Source organism: Zonotrichia albicollis, chromosome 28 (genome assembly GCF_047830755.1).
Source record: "Zonotrichia albicollis isolate bZonAlb1 chromosome 28, bZonAlb1.hap1, whole genome shotgun sequence".
Lineage (NCBI taxonomy): Eukaryota > Metazoa > Chordata > Aves > Passeriformes > Passerellidae > Zonotrichia > Zonotrichia albicollis.
This window is the reverse complement of record NC_133846.1, coordinates 4,823,764-4,837,392: the sequence shown is the minus strand read 5'-3', so window position 1 is coordinate 4,837,392 and position 13,629 is coordinate 4,823,764. Positions and strand designations below refer to the sequence as shown.

General features: G+C 52.7%; 1 protein-coding gene across 6 annotated transcripts in view; it reads left to right on the top strand.

Annotated features, from left to right (window-relative positions):
- The window catches only part of ATP2B4 (ATPase plasma membrane Ca2+ transporting 4), a 68,342-nt gene that overhangs the window by 27,080 nt on the left and 27,633 nt on the right, over nucleotides 1-13,629 (top strand). For all 6 annotated transcript variants that reach the window (XM_074528266.1, XM_074528271.1, XM_074528268.1 and 3 more), the window contains exons 2-4: nucleotides 1,380-1,876; nucleotides 9,645-9,842; nucleotides 11,583-11,840. In XM_074528266.1, the coding sequence (XP_074384367.1) occupies nucleotides 1,681-1,876; nucleotides 9,645-9,842; nucleotides 11,583-11,840 (652 nt within the window). In that variant the 5' untranslated portion in view covers nucleotides 1,380-1,680. The remainder of the gene's footprint in view (nucleotides 1-1,379; nucleotides 1,877-9,644; nucleotides 9,843-11,582; nucleotides 11,841-13,629) is intronic.

Below are 13,629 nucleotides of genomic sequence, written 5' to 3'. Positions count from 1 at the left end.
CTGTTCCCTTCATGTCCCTGTTTGTCCCTAGAACTCTGAGATGCCAGCAGGGAATCCCAGCCCCCAAATCCCTGAGGAATGGGGGAGCTGTGGGATGCTCATGGTCCCTGCTTGGCCTCACTGAAGTGTTTTTAGGGCTCCTCTGTCCTCGCTGGGGGGGTTGTGACCTGGGTGGCAGCTCTTGGGGACACTGAGAGCCACTTGCTGCCCTCAGGGAGCCGCCTCAGAACAGGTCATCAACGGAAAAGCCTCAATTTCTGAGAAACTCTCAGGTTTTGGTGGTTTCTCTTCACTTCCCTTTATATTTCGTGGTTCCTGCGGCATCTCCCAGCTGACGTAGAGCCCATGGGGTGCTGCAGCCCCTTTCTCTGTTGGGGGATTGGGATACTGGGAATTTGGGATATTGGGACATTGGGATATTAGGATTTTGGGATATTGGGATACTTGGATATTGGGATATCGGGATATCAGGATTTTGGGATATTGGGATATTGGTAATTTGGGCTATTGGGATATTTGAGATATTGGGATTTTGGGATATTTGGGATATTGGGGCATTGGGATATTGAGACTTTGGGATATTGGGACTTTGGGATGTTGAAATATTTGAATATTGGGATATTAGGATATCAGGATTTCGGGAATTTAGGATATTGGGATTTTGAGATACTTGGATATTGGGATATTTGGACATTGCGATTTTGGGATATCAGGGTATTGGAGTATTGGGATATTTGGATATTGGGATATCAGGATATCAGGATATTGGGATATTGGGATATTGGGATATTAGGATATTGGGATATTGGGATATTAGGATATTGGGACATTGGGATATTTGGATATTGGGATATCAGGATATTAGGGTATTGGGATATTGGGATATCGGGATATTGGGATATCAGGATATTGGGATATTGGGATATCGGGATATTGGGATTTTGGGATATTGGGATATCAGGATATCAGGATATTGGGATATCAGGATATTGGGATATCAGGATTGTTCCCTACCTGCCAGCAGGGCGGGGAGCGATGCTGGGGCCCCCACGTCCTGCCCAGGGGAGGAAGCAGCTGTTTCCCACTGCTGAGGGGTATTTTTAACCCAAAGTCAACGGGAGGGTTTGTCTGGGCTGAAAGTGAAGAACCACCTGCGCTCCTTTCCTGCCCGGCCCCGCAGCTGCGGCTGTTCCCCGCTGCACACTCCGAGCTCAACTTCTCACCCAGGAATTCCCGCCCCAACCACGCTGACACCGAATTCTCCCTAAAAATCCCCTCCTTGGGGCATCACCACTCCCTCTCCCACCCCATGGGGCGCCTCGCTCCTTCCCAAGCCCTCCTGACGCCGATATTTTTGTTTCCCACGGTTGTTTTCGCAGCTCCAGTTGCTGTGGTATCCAGGGAGCCCTCCTCCTCCTCCTCCTCCTCCTCCTCCTCCTCCCGCTGCAGGAGCTGCACGCCGGGCGTTGCTAAGGTCGCCTCCGCGGTAACATGCACATCCTGTTTACACCTTCATCCCGACAAGTTGGGCTCGGCTAGAGCCGCCCGTTCCCCCCGGGAAGCGCCCAGGGAAGCCCCCAGGGAAGGGGCCACACGGAGCATCCCCCCCCCGGAGCCACCGGAGCCGCGAGCGAGGCCGCGCCGGGAGCGCCGCGCCGGGGGCACCGGCACCGCGACAAGATGACGAACAACGTGGCCGACCACCACCCCGGCAACTCGGTGGCCGAGGGCAGCCATGAGGGGGACTTTGGGTGCTCCTTGGTGGAGCTCAGGAACCTCATGGAGCTCAGGAGCGCCGAGGCCGTGGCCCGGATCAATGACTCCTATGGAGGCGTCCAGAACGTCTGCAAGAGGTTGAAGACGTCGCCGGTTGAAGGTGAGTGGGCTGGGGTTGTCACCCCTGGGGTTGTCACCTCCAGGATGGAGCCAGGTGAAGGTGACATCTGATGGTGGTGGCTCCCAAGGTCTGGGGTTGTCACCTTGAGAGTTGTCACCTCCAGGATGGAGCTATGTGAAGGTGACATCTGATGGTGGTGGCTCCTGTGGTCTGGGGTTGTCACCTCTAGAGTTGTCACCTCCAGGATGGAGCCATGTGAAGGTGACATCTGATGGTGGTGGCTCCCAGGGTCTGGGGTTGTCATCTCTGGAGTTGTCACCTCCAGGATGGAGCCATGTCAAGGTGACACCTGATGGTGGTGGCTCCCAAGGTCTGGGGTTGTCACCTTGAGAGTTGTCACCTCCAGGATGGGGCCAGGTGAAGGTGACACCTGATGGTGGTGGCTCCCAAGGTCTGGGGTTGTCACCTCTGGAGTTGTCACCTCCAGGATGGAGCCAGGTGAAGGTGACACCTGATGGTGGTGTCTCCCAAGGTCTGGGGTTGTCACCTCTGGGGTTGTCACTTCCAGGATGGAGCCACGTGGATGTGACATCTGAGGGTGGTGACTCCCAAGGTCTGGGGTTGTCACCTCTGGGATGGAGCCATGTGAAAGTAATGCTGAAGGGTGGTGGCTCCCATGACTGTCATGTGGTCTGGGCTTGTCACTTTTGGGATGGAACCACATGACAGTGACACTTAAAGATGGTGTCTCCAGTGGCTGTCCCATGGTCTGGGGTTGTCACCTCTGGGATTGCCACCTCAGGAGCTGTCACCTCAGGGGCTGTCAGAGATGTGGGATGGGGCGAGGAGCTCCTCCCCACAGCCCAGGTGCTGCTCCAGCCATTCCCTGTTTAATCATTGATGGAGTGGGAGGGGAGGTGTAAAGGTTGGAGGGCGCTGGGGAGGTGACCAGGTGCCACCTGCAGCTGTTGGTGGCACTTTGGGTCAGGGACAGGAGCAGTGTGTCCCCAAAGGGGGTGGGGGATACACCCAGGGATGGGGAGATGGGCCCAGGTCCCTCCTGGACCGAGGATTCTCCAAGGAAAACCTGGACAGCACAGCTGGGGTGGTGGCAGTGACACCAGGGGTCACCTCTGGAGGGTCTCAGGGTGTCACCTCTGCCCTCACGGGCTGGGCTGGCTTTTGGCGTCCCCTCATCAGCCAGGCTGGTGGCACTGGGGGCACTGGGGGCACAGCAGTGCAGCCTTCCTTGGCACTGAGGGGGTGCAGGGGGCAGAGACCCCCCAGATTCCAGCTCTGAGGGGGTTCCTGGAGCTGTGGGATGGGGGCAGCCCTAAAACTGTGGGATGGGAACACAGCTCTAAAACTGGGATGGGAACAGCCCTAAAGCTGTGGGATGCTCTAAAACTGTGAGATGGGGACTTGGCTGTGACAACATGTGGGATGGGAGCTCAGCCCTGGAGCTGTGGGATGGGGACTTGACCCTAAAACTGTGGGATGGGGACTCAGCCCTAAAACTGGGATGGGAACTTGGCCCTAAAACTGTGGGATGGGGACTCAGCCCTGGAACTGTGGGATGGGGACTCGGCCCTAAAACTGTGGGATGGGGACTCAGCCTAAAACTGGGATGGGGACTCAGCCCTAAAACTGTGGGATGGGGACTGAGCCCTAAAACTGTGGGATGGGGACTTAGCCTTGGAGCTGTGGGATGGGGACTGAGCCCTAAAACTGGGGGATGGGAACTGATCCCTGGAGCTGTGGGGTGCTCTAAAACTGTAGGATGGGGACTTGGCTGTGACAATCTCTGGGATGGAGACTCAGCCCTAAAACTGTGGGATGGGGACACAGCCCTGGAGCTGTGGGATGAGGACTGAGCCCTAAAACTCTGGGATGGAGACTTGGCTGTGACAATCTGTGGGATGGAGACTGAGCCCTAAAACTGTGGGATGGGACTCAGCTCTGGAGCTGTAGGATGGGGACATAGTCCTAAAACTGGGATGGGGACTCAGCTCTAAAACTGTGGGATGGGGACTTGGCCCTGGAGCTTTGGGATGGGACTCAGCCCTAAAACTGTGGGATGGGGACTTGGCCCTGGAGCTTTGGGATGGGACTCAGCCCTAAAACTGGGATGGGGACTCAGCAGTGACAATCTGTGGGATATTTTTAGTGCTGCAGGGGGGGATTTGCAGCTTTCCAGCTGCGAGCGGGACCGGGAAGGACAGACAATATGGGGATGTCGTTAGAGAAGGGGGGAAGTCCCGGTGGAAACACAAAGCCCAGGTCACAAACAATGTGCTCAGCCCTGCCAAGGTGGGATCACGCTGCTGTGGGGCGGGAGGAGAACCCAAAAGGTTCTTGTAGGGGAGGTGAAGGGCTCGGCCCCACCCCGATGTCCCTCTCGTGGAGCTGAGCTGCCCCAAATCCCAGAGAGCACACAGAGGGTCTCTGCTCCAGATCCTCGGGGATTTTTGGGAAGAGGAGAATCCCAAGGGCACCTGTGGCACCTCTGTCTGACCCCACTGTTTGTCCCCATCCCCACTCTCATTGCTGATCACCCCTCTGGGGATGGCACAGGGCCTTGTCCTCCTGCGTGTCACCGGCCTGGGGTGTCCTGCCAGCGCCCCTGTCCTGCTCTAGGATCTGTGCCCTGGAGTGCTCTGATGCCACCTGCACCCATGGGGACCCTCGGTGCCACCCTGTGCTGCAGGCCTGGCTGTCCCATCTCCAGCCTGGCATGGTCCTGCCTGTCCTCTCTCCAGCCTGGCACTGTCCTGGCTGTCCCCTCTCCAGCCTGGCACTGTGCTGGCTGTCCCATCTCCAGCCTGGCATGGTCCTGCCTGTCCCCTCTCCAGCCTGACACTGTGCTGGCTGTCCCCTGTCCAGCCTGGCACTATCCTGGCTGTCCCCTCTCCAGCCTGGCACTGTGCTGGCTGTCCCCTCTCCAGCCTGGCACTATCCTGGCTGTCCCCTCTCCAGCCTGGCACTGTCCTGCCTGTCCCCTCTCCAGGCTGGCATGGTCCTGCCTGTCCCATCTCCAGCCTGGCACTGTCCTGCCTGTCCCCTCTCCAGCCTGGCACTGTCCTGCCTGTCCCATCTTCAGCCTGGCACTGACCTGGCTGTCCCCTCTCCAGCCTGGCACTGTGCTGCCTGTCCCATCTCCAGCCTGGCACTGTGCTGCCTGTCCCCTCTCCAGCCTGGCACTGTGCTGCCTGTCCCATCTCCAGCCTGGCACTGTCCTGGCCGTCCCCCCTCCAGCCTGGCACTATCCTGGCTGTCCCCTCTCCAGCCTGGCACTGTGCTGCCTGTCCCCTCTCCATCCTGGCACTATCCTGGCTGTCCCCTCTCCAGCATGGCACTGTGCTGCCTGTCCCCTCTCCAGCCTGGCACTGTCCTGGCTGTCCCCTCTCCAGCCTGGCACTGTGCTGCCTGTCCCATCTCCAGCCTGGCACTGTCCTGGCTGTCCCCTCTCCAGTCTGGCACTGTCCTCGTGGGCAAACACTGTCCCCCAGAGCCCCCCTTGGGTCACACAGCCCAGGTGTCACTTTGGGGTGTGCTGGTTGTGGCAGCTCCAGCTGTGCCCCAGGAGGTGCCAGCAGACCCCAAAGCCTCGGGGCAGCTCCCAGAGTGGCTTTGGGGTGTGACTGCACTGAGTCACCCGTGTCCCCTGGGTGCCAGCGCAGCCACCCTGACTCACCCACAGCTGCCACTCCCCAGCCCCGTCCCTGCAGGGAGGCTCCTTGTGCCACTGTCCCCAGGCAGAGGTGGCACTGGTGACAGCTCCCTGCTGTCACTTGTGGCCTCCATCCAGAATTTCTGCCCCATTTCCTTGCTAATCCTGACCCCAGAGCCTGCAGCGGCCCCAAGGGTGGCACCTGCCCAGGGCTGCTGCTCTTTGTCACCTGCAGTGGCATTTGGGTGGCACAGGCTCTTTGTCACCCTCCCGGTGCCAGCACAGAGCCACCAAACCCCCCCAATTCCCCAGGGAGGGTGGGGGGCAGCCCTGGGATCATTCCCATGAGTGGGATCTGCTTTGGGACCCCTGGCTGCCCTGTGCTGTGGGGCTGTCCCGTGTCCCCATGTGTCCCCACGTGTATCCCCACGTGTGTCCCCACGTGTGTCCCCACATGTGTCCCGTGGCTCCATGGCCATGAGCCACTTTTTCCACCCTCTGCTGGGGAATCCGGGCCGGGACATCCCAGGATCCTGCTCAGCCTCCTCCTCATGGCTGGGTGGGGACAGCGAGGCTGCTGTGCCAGCTGCCAGCTGTCCCCTCCCTCCCTGCTGTCCCCTCCCTCCCTGCAGCTGCGCTGGAGCGGGGCGGGATCGATCCTGCTGCTTCCTCCTGCTGCAGGGACACGTGGGGACACATGGGGACACGGGGCTGGCACGGGGGTGTCACTGGAGTGACACAGGGTGGGCACAGAGGTGTCCCCAGAGTGACACAGGGCTGGCAGGGAGGTGTCCCCAAAGTGACACAGGGTGGGCAGGGAGGTGTCCACAAAGTGACAAAGGGTGGGCAGGGAGGTGTGACACAGAGTGACATGGGTGGGCACAGAGGTGTCCCCAAAGTGACACGGGGCAGGCATGGGAGTGTCCCCAAAGTGACACAGGGTGGGCACAGAGGCATCCCACAGTCACATGGGGCTGGCACAGAGGTGTCCCCTCAGAGTGACACAGAGCTGGCACAGAGGTGTCCCTAAAGTGACAGGGGCAGGCATGGAAGTGTCCCCAGAGTGATAACAGGGTGGGCACAGAGGTGTCCCACAGAGTGACACAAGGCTAGCAGGGATGTGTCCCTAGGGTGACATGGAGCAGGCAGGGAGATGTCCCCACAGAGTGACACGGGGCTGGCATGGAGGTGTGCCCAGAGTGACACAGGGCTGTTGGGAAGGGCATCCCCTGGAATGACACGGGGCTGGCATGGAGGTGTGCCCTCAGAGTGACACTGAGTGGGCAGGGAGGTGTCCCCCCAGAGTGACACGAGGCTGGCACAGAGGTGTCCCCAGGAATGACTCGGAGCTGTCCCCTGAGTGCAGGACCCGGGTCCCCTGGCACTGCCAGGCTGCTCCAGGCACCACCAGGATGTGCCCAGGGCCATTCCTGCAGCATCCCGGGACCTGGCAGCGCCCCTGGGACATCTTAAGGTGGAGAAGGACGGGATGGGGGGGTCCCTTAAGGTGGTGCTGGGGACACAGCTGTGTCACACTGCCACTGTCACCATCGCTGCCTCATGGCCTGGCACCCCAGCAGCATTTATGGCGTTATTAGGAGTGGCAGTGTCACTTTGCCACTGTCACCCACTGCTGCCTGGCGGGACCCCGTGAGCATTTATGGCTTTGTTAGGGGTGGCAGTGTCACTTTGCCACTGTCACCATCACTGTCTTGTGTCCTGGTACCCCTTCAGCACTTATGGCTTTTTGGGGGTGGCTGTGTCACCATTGTCACCCATTGCTGGCTCATGGGTTGGAACCCCCTCAACATTTATGGCTTTTTGGGGGTGGCTGTGTCACATTGCCACTGTCACCCACTGCTCCCTTCTGGGACCCTGTCACCATTCATGGCTTTGTTTGGGGTGGCCCTGTCACTTTACCATTGTCACCCATCCCTCCATCCTGAAACCCCATCAGCATTTCTGACTTTGTTGGGGCTGACTGTGTCACCTTGCCAGTGTCACCATCCCTGCTCCCTCCGTGTACTCCCTCAACATTCATGGCTTTATTAGAGGTGGCCATGTCACCATTGTCACCCATTGCTGGCTCATGTATTGGAACTCCCTCAACATTTATGGCCTTATTGGGGTGGCCCTGCCACTTTGCCACTGTCACCCATCACTCCCATCCAACCCCATCAGCATTTATGGCTTTATTGGGGTGGCCCTGTCACTTTGCCACTGTCACCCATCACTCCCATCCAACCCCTCAACATTTATGGCTTTATTGGAGGTGGCCATGTCACCATTGTCACCCATTGCTGGCTCATGTATTGGAACTCCCTCAACATTTATGGCCTTATTGGGGTGGCCCTGTCACTTTGCCACTGTCACCCATCACTCCATCCAACCCCTCAGCATTTATGGCTTTATTAGATGTGGTCACATTGCCACTGTCACCCGTGGCTGCCTGGCAGGCTCTGAAGGGCCTCAGGCTCCCTTTTATTCCCATTTTTCCCCATTTTTCCCCATTTTCCCCATCCTCACTCCCAGCTCCGTGTCCTGCTCCCTCCCTGTGTCCCTCCCTGTCCCAGCAGCACCAGCCCCGATCCCAGTTTGGACCCAGTGTCCCCAGGGCTGGCAGAGGCTCCCGCAGCTCCAGGGGCTGGCACAGGACAAGGCGCAGGTGCCACGGGCACTGCCAGGGCCAGAATTGCCCAAAATTGCCCAGATTTGCCCAGAATTGCCCAGATTTGATGTAAACAAGGCCACCAGTCTTGGTGGCAGCTGGCAGCACCTGGGCACTTGCCAGGCTGCAGCCTGGTGTCCCCTGCCCGGGGGTGACAATGACGTTCTCCAGGCTGCAGGCTGATACAATATTTATTTGTTTGTTTGTATTTTGGTTATTAATTATTCATATTTTTATTTATTTATAGCTTGTTTTATTTGTTTATACTTTATATATTTCTATTTAATAATTTAATGTTTATTGAGTTTATTCATTTATTTATATTTTGATTAGTTTATGTATTATATTCATTTATATGTTATATATTAATATATTATCTTTATTGCATTATTCATTTAATTAATTCCTTTGTTTATACTTTATTCATTTATAATTTATTTATTTATACTTTAATTATGTTTTATAATGTATATATTATTTATTTATATTGTAGTTGTTTATACTTTATGTAATTTCTATTATTTATTTGTCTCTATTTATAGGTTTATTTTATTGATTTGTTTATGCTTTATTTATAGTTTATTTTAATTTTATTTTATTGATTTGTTTATGTCTTATTTTTTATTTTTATTTTATTTATTTGTTTATACTTTATTTATAGTTTATTTTAATTTTATTTTATTGATTTGTTTATACTTTATTTATTTTATAGTTTATTTTCAATTCTGTTTTATCTATTTGTTTACAATTTATTCATTTTTATTTTTTCTAATTTTTTGTTTTATTTGTTTATACTTTATTTTATAGTTTATTTTAAATTTTATTTTATTTGTTTATACTTTATAAATTTTTATTTTATTTTTAATTTTAATTATTTGTTCATACTTTATTAATTTTATAGTTTATTTTCAATTCTGTTTTATCTATTTGTTTACAATTTATTCATTTTTAATTTTTTCTAATTTTTTATTTTATTTGTTTGTACTTTATTTTATATTTTACTTTCAATTTTATTTTATTTATATGCTTATATTTATACTTTATTTTTAGTTTTATTTCATTAATTTGTTTATACTTTATTTTATAGTTTACTTATAATTTTATTTTATTTATATGCTTATATTTATACTTTATTTTTATTTTTATTTCATTAGTTTATTTATACTTTATTTTATAGTATACTTATAATTTTATTTTATTTATATGCTTATATTTATACTTTATTTTTATTTTTATTTTATTAATTTGTTTATACTTTGTTTTTATTTTAATTTTTATTTGTTTTTTATTTATACTTTATTAATTTTTATTTTCTTTTTTTTAATGGTTTTTATTTATTTATTTATTTATTTACACCTTGTGTCCCCTCAGCTCACCTTGTGTGGGCTGAGCAGGGAGCTGCTCCTGGATGAGCTGCACAGGGCCAGCAGTGGGATTTGCCCTCAGCCCTGTTCTCCCCATCCCTCCAGGCCTGTCTGGGAACCCCACGGACCTGGAGAAGCGGCGCCAGGCCTTTGGGCAGAACTTCATCCCCCCCAAGAAGGCCAAGACGTTCCTGCAGCTGGTGTGGGAGGCGCTGCAGGACGTGACGCTGATCATCCTGGAGATCGCCGCCATCGTCTCGCTGGGGCTGTCCTTCTACCACCCCCCGGGCGGGGACAACGAGCGTGAGTCCTGGGGGGCTGGGGACACCGGGGTCTGGCCCCTTTCCCGTGGGGATATCCTGGGATCTGCCCCTTCCCTGTGGGACAACTCTGGGATCTGCCCCTTCCCTGTGGGGATATCCTGGGATCTGCCCCTTCCCTCGGGGGATATCCTGGGATCTGCCCCTTTCCCTCTGGGACGACTCTGGGGTCTGCCACTTCCCTGTGGGGACACCGAGGTCTGGCCCCTTCCCTGTGGGGATATCCTGGGATCTGCCCCATTCCCTGAGGGGTATCTTGGGATCTGCCCCTTCCCTGTGGGGATATCCTGGGATCTGCTCTATTCCCTGTGGGGATATCCTGGGATCTGCCCCCTTTCCTTTGGGAACCGGGGTTTGGGATGGAGACTCTGGGGTCTGCTGCTGTTCCCTGTGGGGGGACTCTAGGATCTGCCCCATTCCCTGTGGGAACAGGGGTTTGGGATGGGGAATGTGGGATCTGCCCCATTCCCTGTGGGGATATCCTGGAATCTGCTCTATTCCCTGTGGGGATATCCTGGGATTTGCCCTATTCCCTGTGGGGATATCCTGGGATCTGCCCCTTTCCCTCTGGGAAGACTCTGGGATCTGCCCCTTTCCCTCTGGGAAGACTCTGGGATCTGCCCATTCCCTGTGGGAGCAGGGTTTTGGGATGGGGACTGTGGGATCTGCCTGGTTCCGTGTGGGGATATCCTGGAATCTGCTCTATTCCCTGTGGGAGGACTCTGGGATCTGCCCCTGTGGAAGCAGGGGTTTGGGATGGGGGCGTTGGGTGGTGGCATCTCCCCGTCTTTGGGGTCTTTGGGGGAGGACCAATTATCCAATGGGGAATTCTTTCAGGGCAGTGTTTGGAGTTATCCCATGGGAACTCTCTCGTGTGGGGTTATCCAAGCAGGAATTCCCTGCTCCAGGCAGTGTTTGGGGTTATCCAAGCAGGAATTCCCTGCTCCAGGCAGTGTTTGGGGTTATCCAAGCAGGAATTCCCTGCTCCAGGCAGTGTTTTTGGTTATCCAGGCAGGAATTCCCTGCTCCAGGCAGTGCTTTTGGTTATCCCATGGTCTCTCTCTGGGCAGTGTTTGGGGTTATCCAAGCAGGAATTCCCTGCTCCAGGCAGTGGTTTTGGTTATCCCATGGTTTCTCTCCCAGGCAGTGTTTGGGGTTATCCAGGCAGGAATTCCCTGCTCCAGGCAGTGGTTTTGGTTATCCAGGCAGGAATTCCCTGCTCCAGGCAGTGCTTTTGGTTATCCCGTGGTCTCTCTCTGGGCAGTGTGTGGGGTTATCCAAGCAGGAATTCCAGGCAGTGTTTGGGGTTATCCAGGCAGGAATTCCCTGCTCCAGGCAGTGTTTTTGGTTATCCAGGCAGGAATTCCCTGCTCCAGGCAGTGTTTGGGGTTATCCAAGCAGGAATTCCCTGCTCCAGGCAGTGTTTGGGGTTATTCAAGCAGGAATTCCCTGCTCCAGGCAGTGTTTTTGGTTATCCAAGCAGGAATTCCCTGCTCCAGGCAGTGTTTTTGGTTATCCAGGCAGGAACTCCCTGCTCCAGGCAGTGTTTTTGGTTATCCAGGCAGTGTTTTTGGTTATCCAGGCAGGAATTCCCTGCTCCAGGCAATGTTTTTGGTTATCCAGGCAGGAATTCCCTGCTCCAGGCAGTGTTTTTGGTTATCCAGGCAGGAACTCCCTGCTCCAGGCAGTGTTTTTGGTTACCCCATGCTTTCTCTCCGGGCAGTGTGCGGGCAGTCCACGGGCGGCGTGGAGGACGAGGGCGAGTCGCAGGCGGGCTGGATCGAGGGCGCTGCCATCCTGTTCTCCGTCATCATCGTGGTGCTGGTGACGGCCTTCAACGACTGGAGCAAGGAGAAGCAGTTCCGGGGCCTCCAGAGCCGCATCGAGCAGGAGCAGAAGTTCACGGTGATCCGCAAGGGCCAGGTGATCCAGATCCCCGTGGCCGAGATCGTGGTGGGCGACATCGCCCAGATCAAGTACGGTGAGTGGGGCTGGGCTGGGCTCCCCCCTTGGAGACTCTGAAGCACAGTAGAAACATTCCAGAGTGGAAATTCCATTTTGATTTAGGTGAAATGTGCGTTTTTGAGTTGAGTCTGTAGTTAGGAAACAGCCTGATTGCAAAAGCCTAAGCTCAGAGAAACTATCACTATAGGACATGAAAGAACACAAGCTCACGCCACAGTTCTCAAGGTGAAGAAGTTTATTTTCTGACTCTAACATTTATAGTTTGCTAAAAGTGACAGCAGATTAGAGGGTGACAGTGCCACCTCTCCAATGACACTGGTCAAACCAACAGTCCATTGTGGTGGGTGACATCGCCCAGATCAAGTACAGTGAGTGGGGCTGGGCTGGGCTCCCCCCTTGGAGACTCTGAAGCACAGTAGAAACTTTCCAGAGTGGAAATTCTGTTTTGATTTAGGTGAAATGTGCATTTTTGAGCTGTCTGTAGTTAGGAAACAGCCTGATTGCAAAAGCCTAAGCTCAGAGAAACTATCACTATAGGACACAAAAGAACACAAGCTCACACCGCTGTTCTCAAGGTGGAGAAGTTTATTTTCTGACTCTAACATTTATAGTTTGCTGAAAGTGACAGTGGATTGGAGGGTGACAGTGCCACCTCTCCAAGGACACTGGTCAAACCAACAGCCCATCAGTGGATTGGAGGGTGACAGTGCCACCTCTCCAATGACACTGGACAAACCAACAGTCCATTGTGGTGGGCGACATCACCCAGATCAAGTACGGTGAGTGGGGCTGGGCTCCCCCCTTGGAGACTCTGAAGCACAGTAGAAACTTTCCAGAGTGGAAATTCCATTTTGATTTAGGTGAAATGTGCGTTTTTGAGCTGTCTGTAGTTAGGAAACAGCCTGATTGCAAAAGCCTAAGCTCAGAGAAACTATAGGACACAAAAGAAGACAAGCTCACACCACAGTTCTCAAGGTGGAGAAGTTTATTTTCTGATCTAACATTTATAGTTTTCTAAAAGTGACAGCGGATTGGAAGGGTGACAGTGCCACCTCTCCAATGACACTGGTCAAACCAGCAGTCCATCAACGTTCTCCTCCTCCATAAAGGAATGCAAAACAATGAGTTATTTACAGAAAGTGTGTGAGAAAGCTCACTACAAGAATGTCAACATCAGAAAGCTTAGAAAATCCTAAAAAACCAGGGTGACAAGAAACTGCTTCAGTGAAAGACAGAGATGAAGGGGAGGAGACAGAAAGTGATAGAGAGAGACAGAGAGATTGCTGTGACAGCAGGTCAGCCTGACCTAAGAATTCTTTCTGATAAAGAAGAACTAGCAGCAAATGTCACGTGAAATTCGTAAAAGTGAAGGTGTATAAACCTATTGTGAAATTTTATGCATATTTATTTGTAATTTTTGCATATTTATTGAGAGGGGGATAAAAAGGGACCTGGAGTTCCTATGTCGTTTTAGGAGAACGATTCCCACACGTGTCCAGCGCTGTAATAAACAATCCCAACTTTACAACTCTCACAAAAATTGTGGAGTTTTGATTATCTCCACAAAACACCTCCTCCCTCCTTCTCCAGCCCTTCTTCCTTGAGCACAAGCAGCAGCTCCTCTGGTTGCTCCATGGAAATGGTGCCTTGGAGGTGATGGAGCTCCATGGCAGCATTTTCATGGAGTAACCAGCTCCAGTAACCAGTGGAGCTCCACTCACCTTCTCTTTTTGCCCTCGAGCTTTAAGGAGCTGCTGCATCAGAAATAAATTATTTTATTCATTTGTGTTAGTTTATTTTCCCAA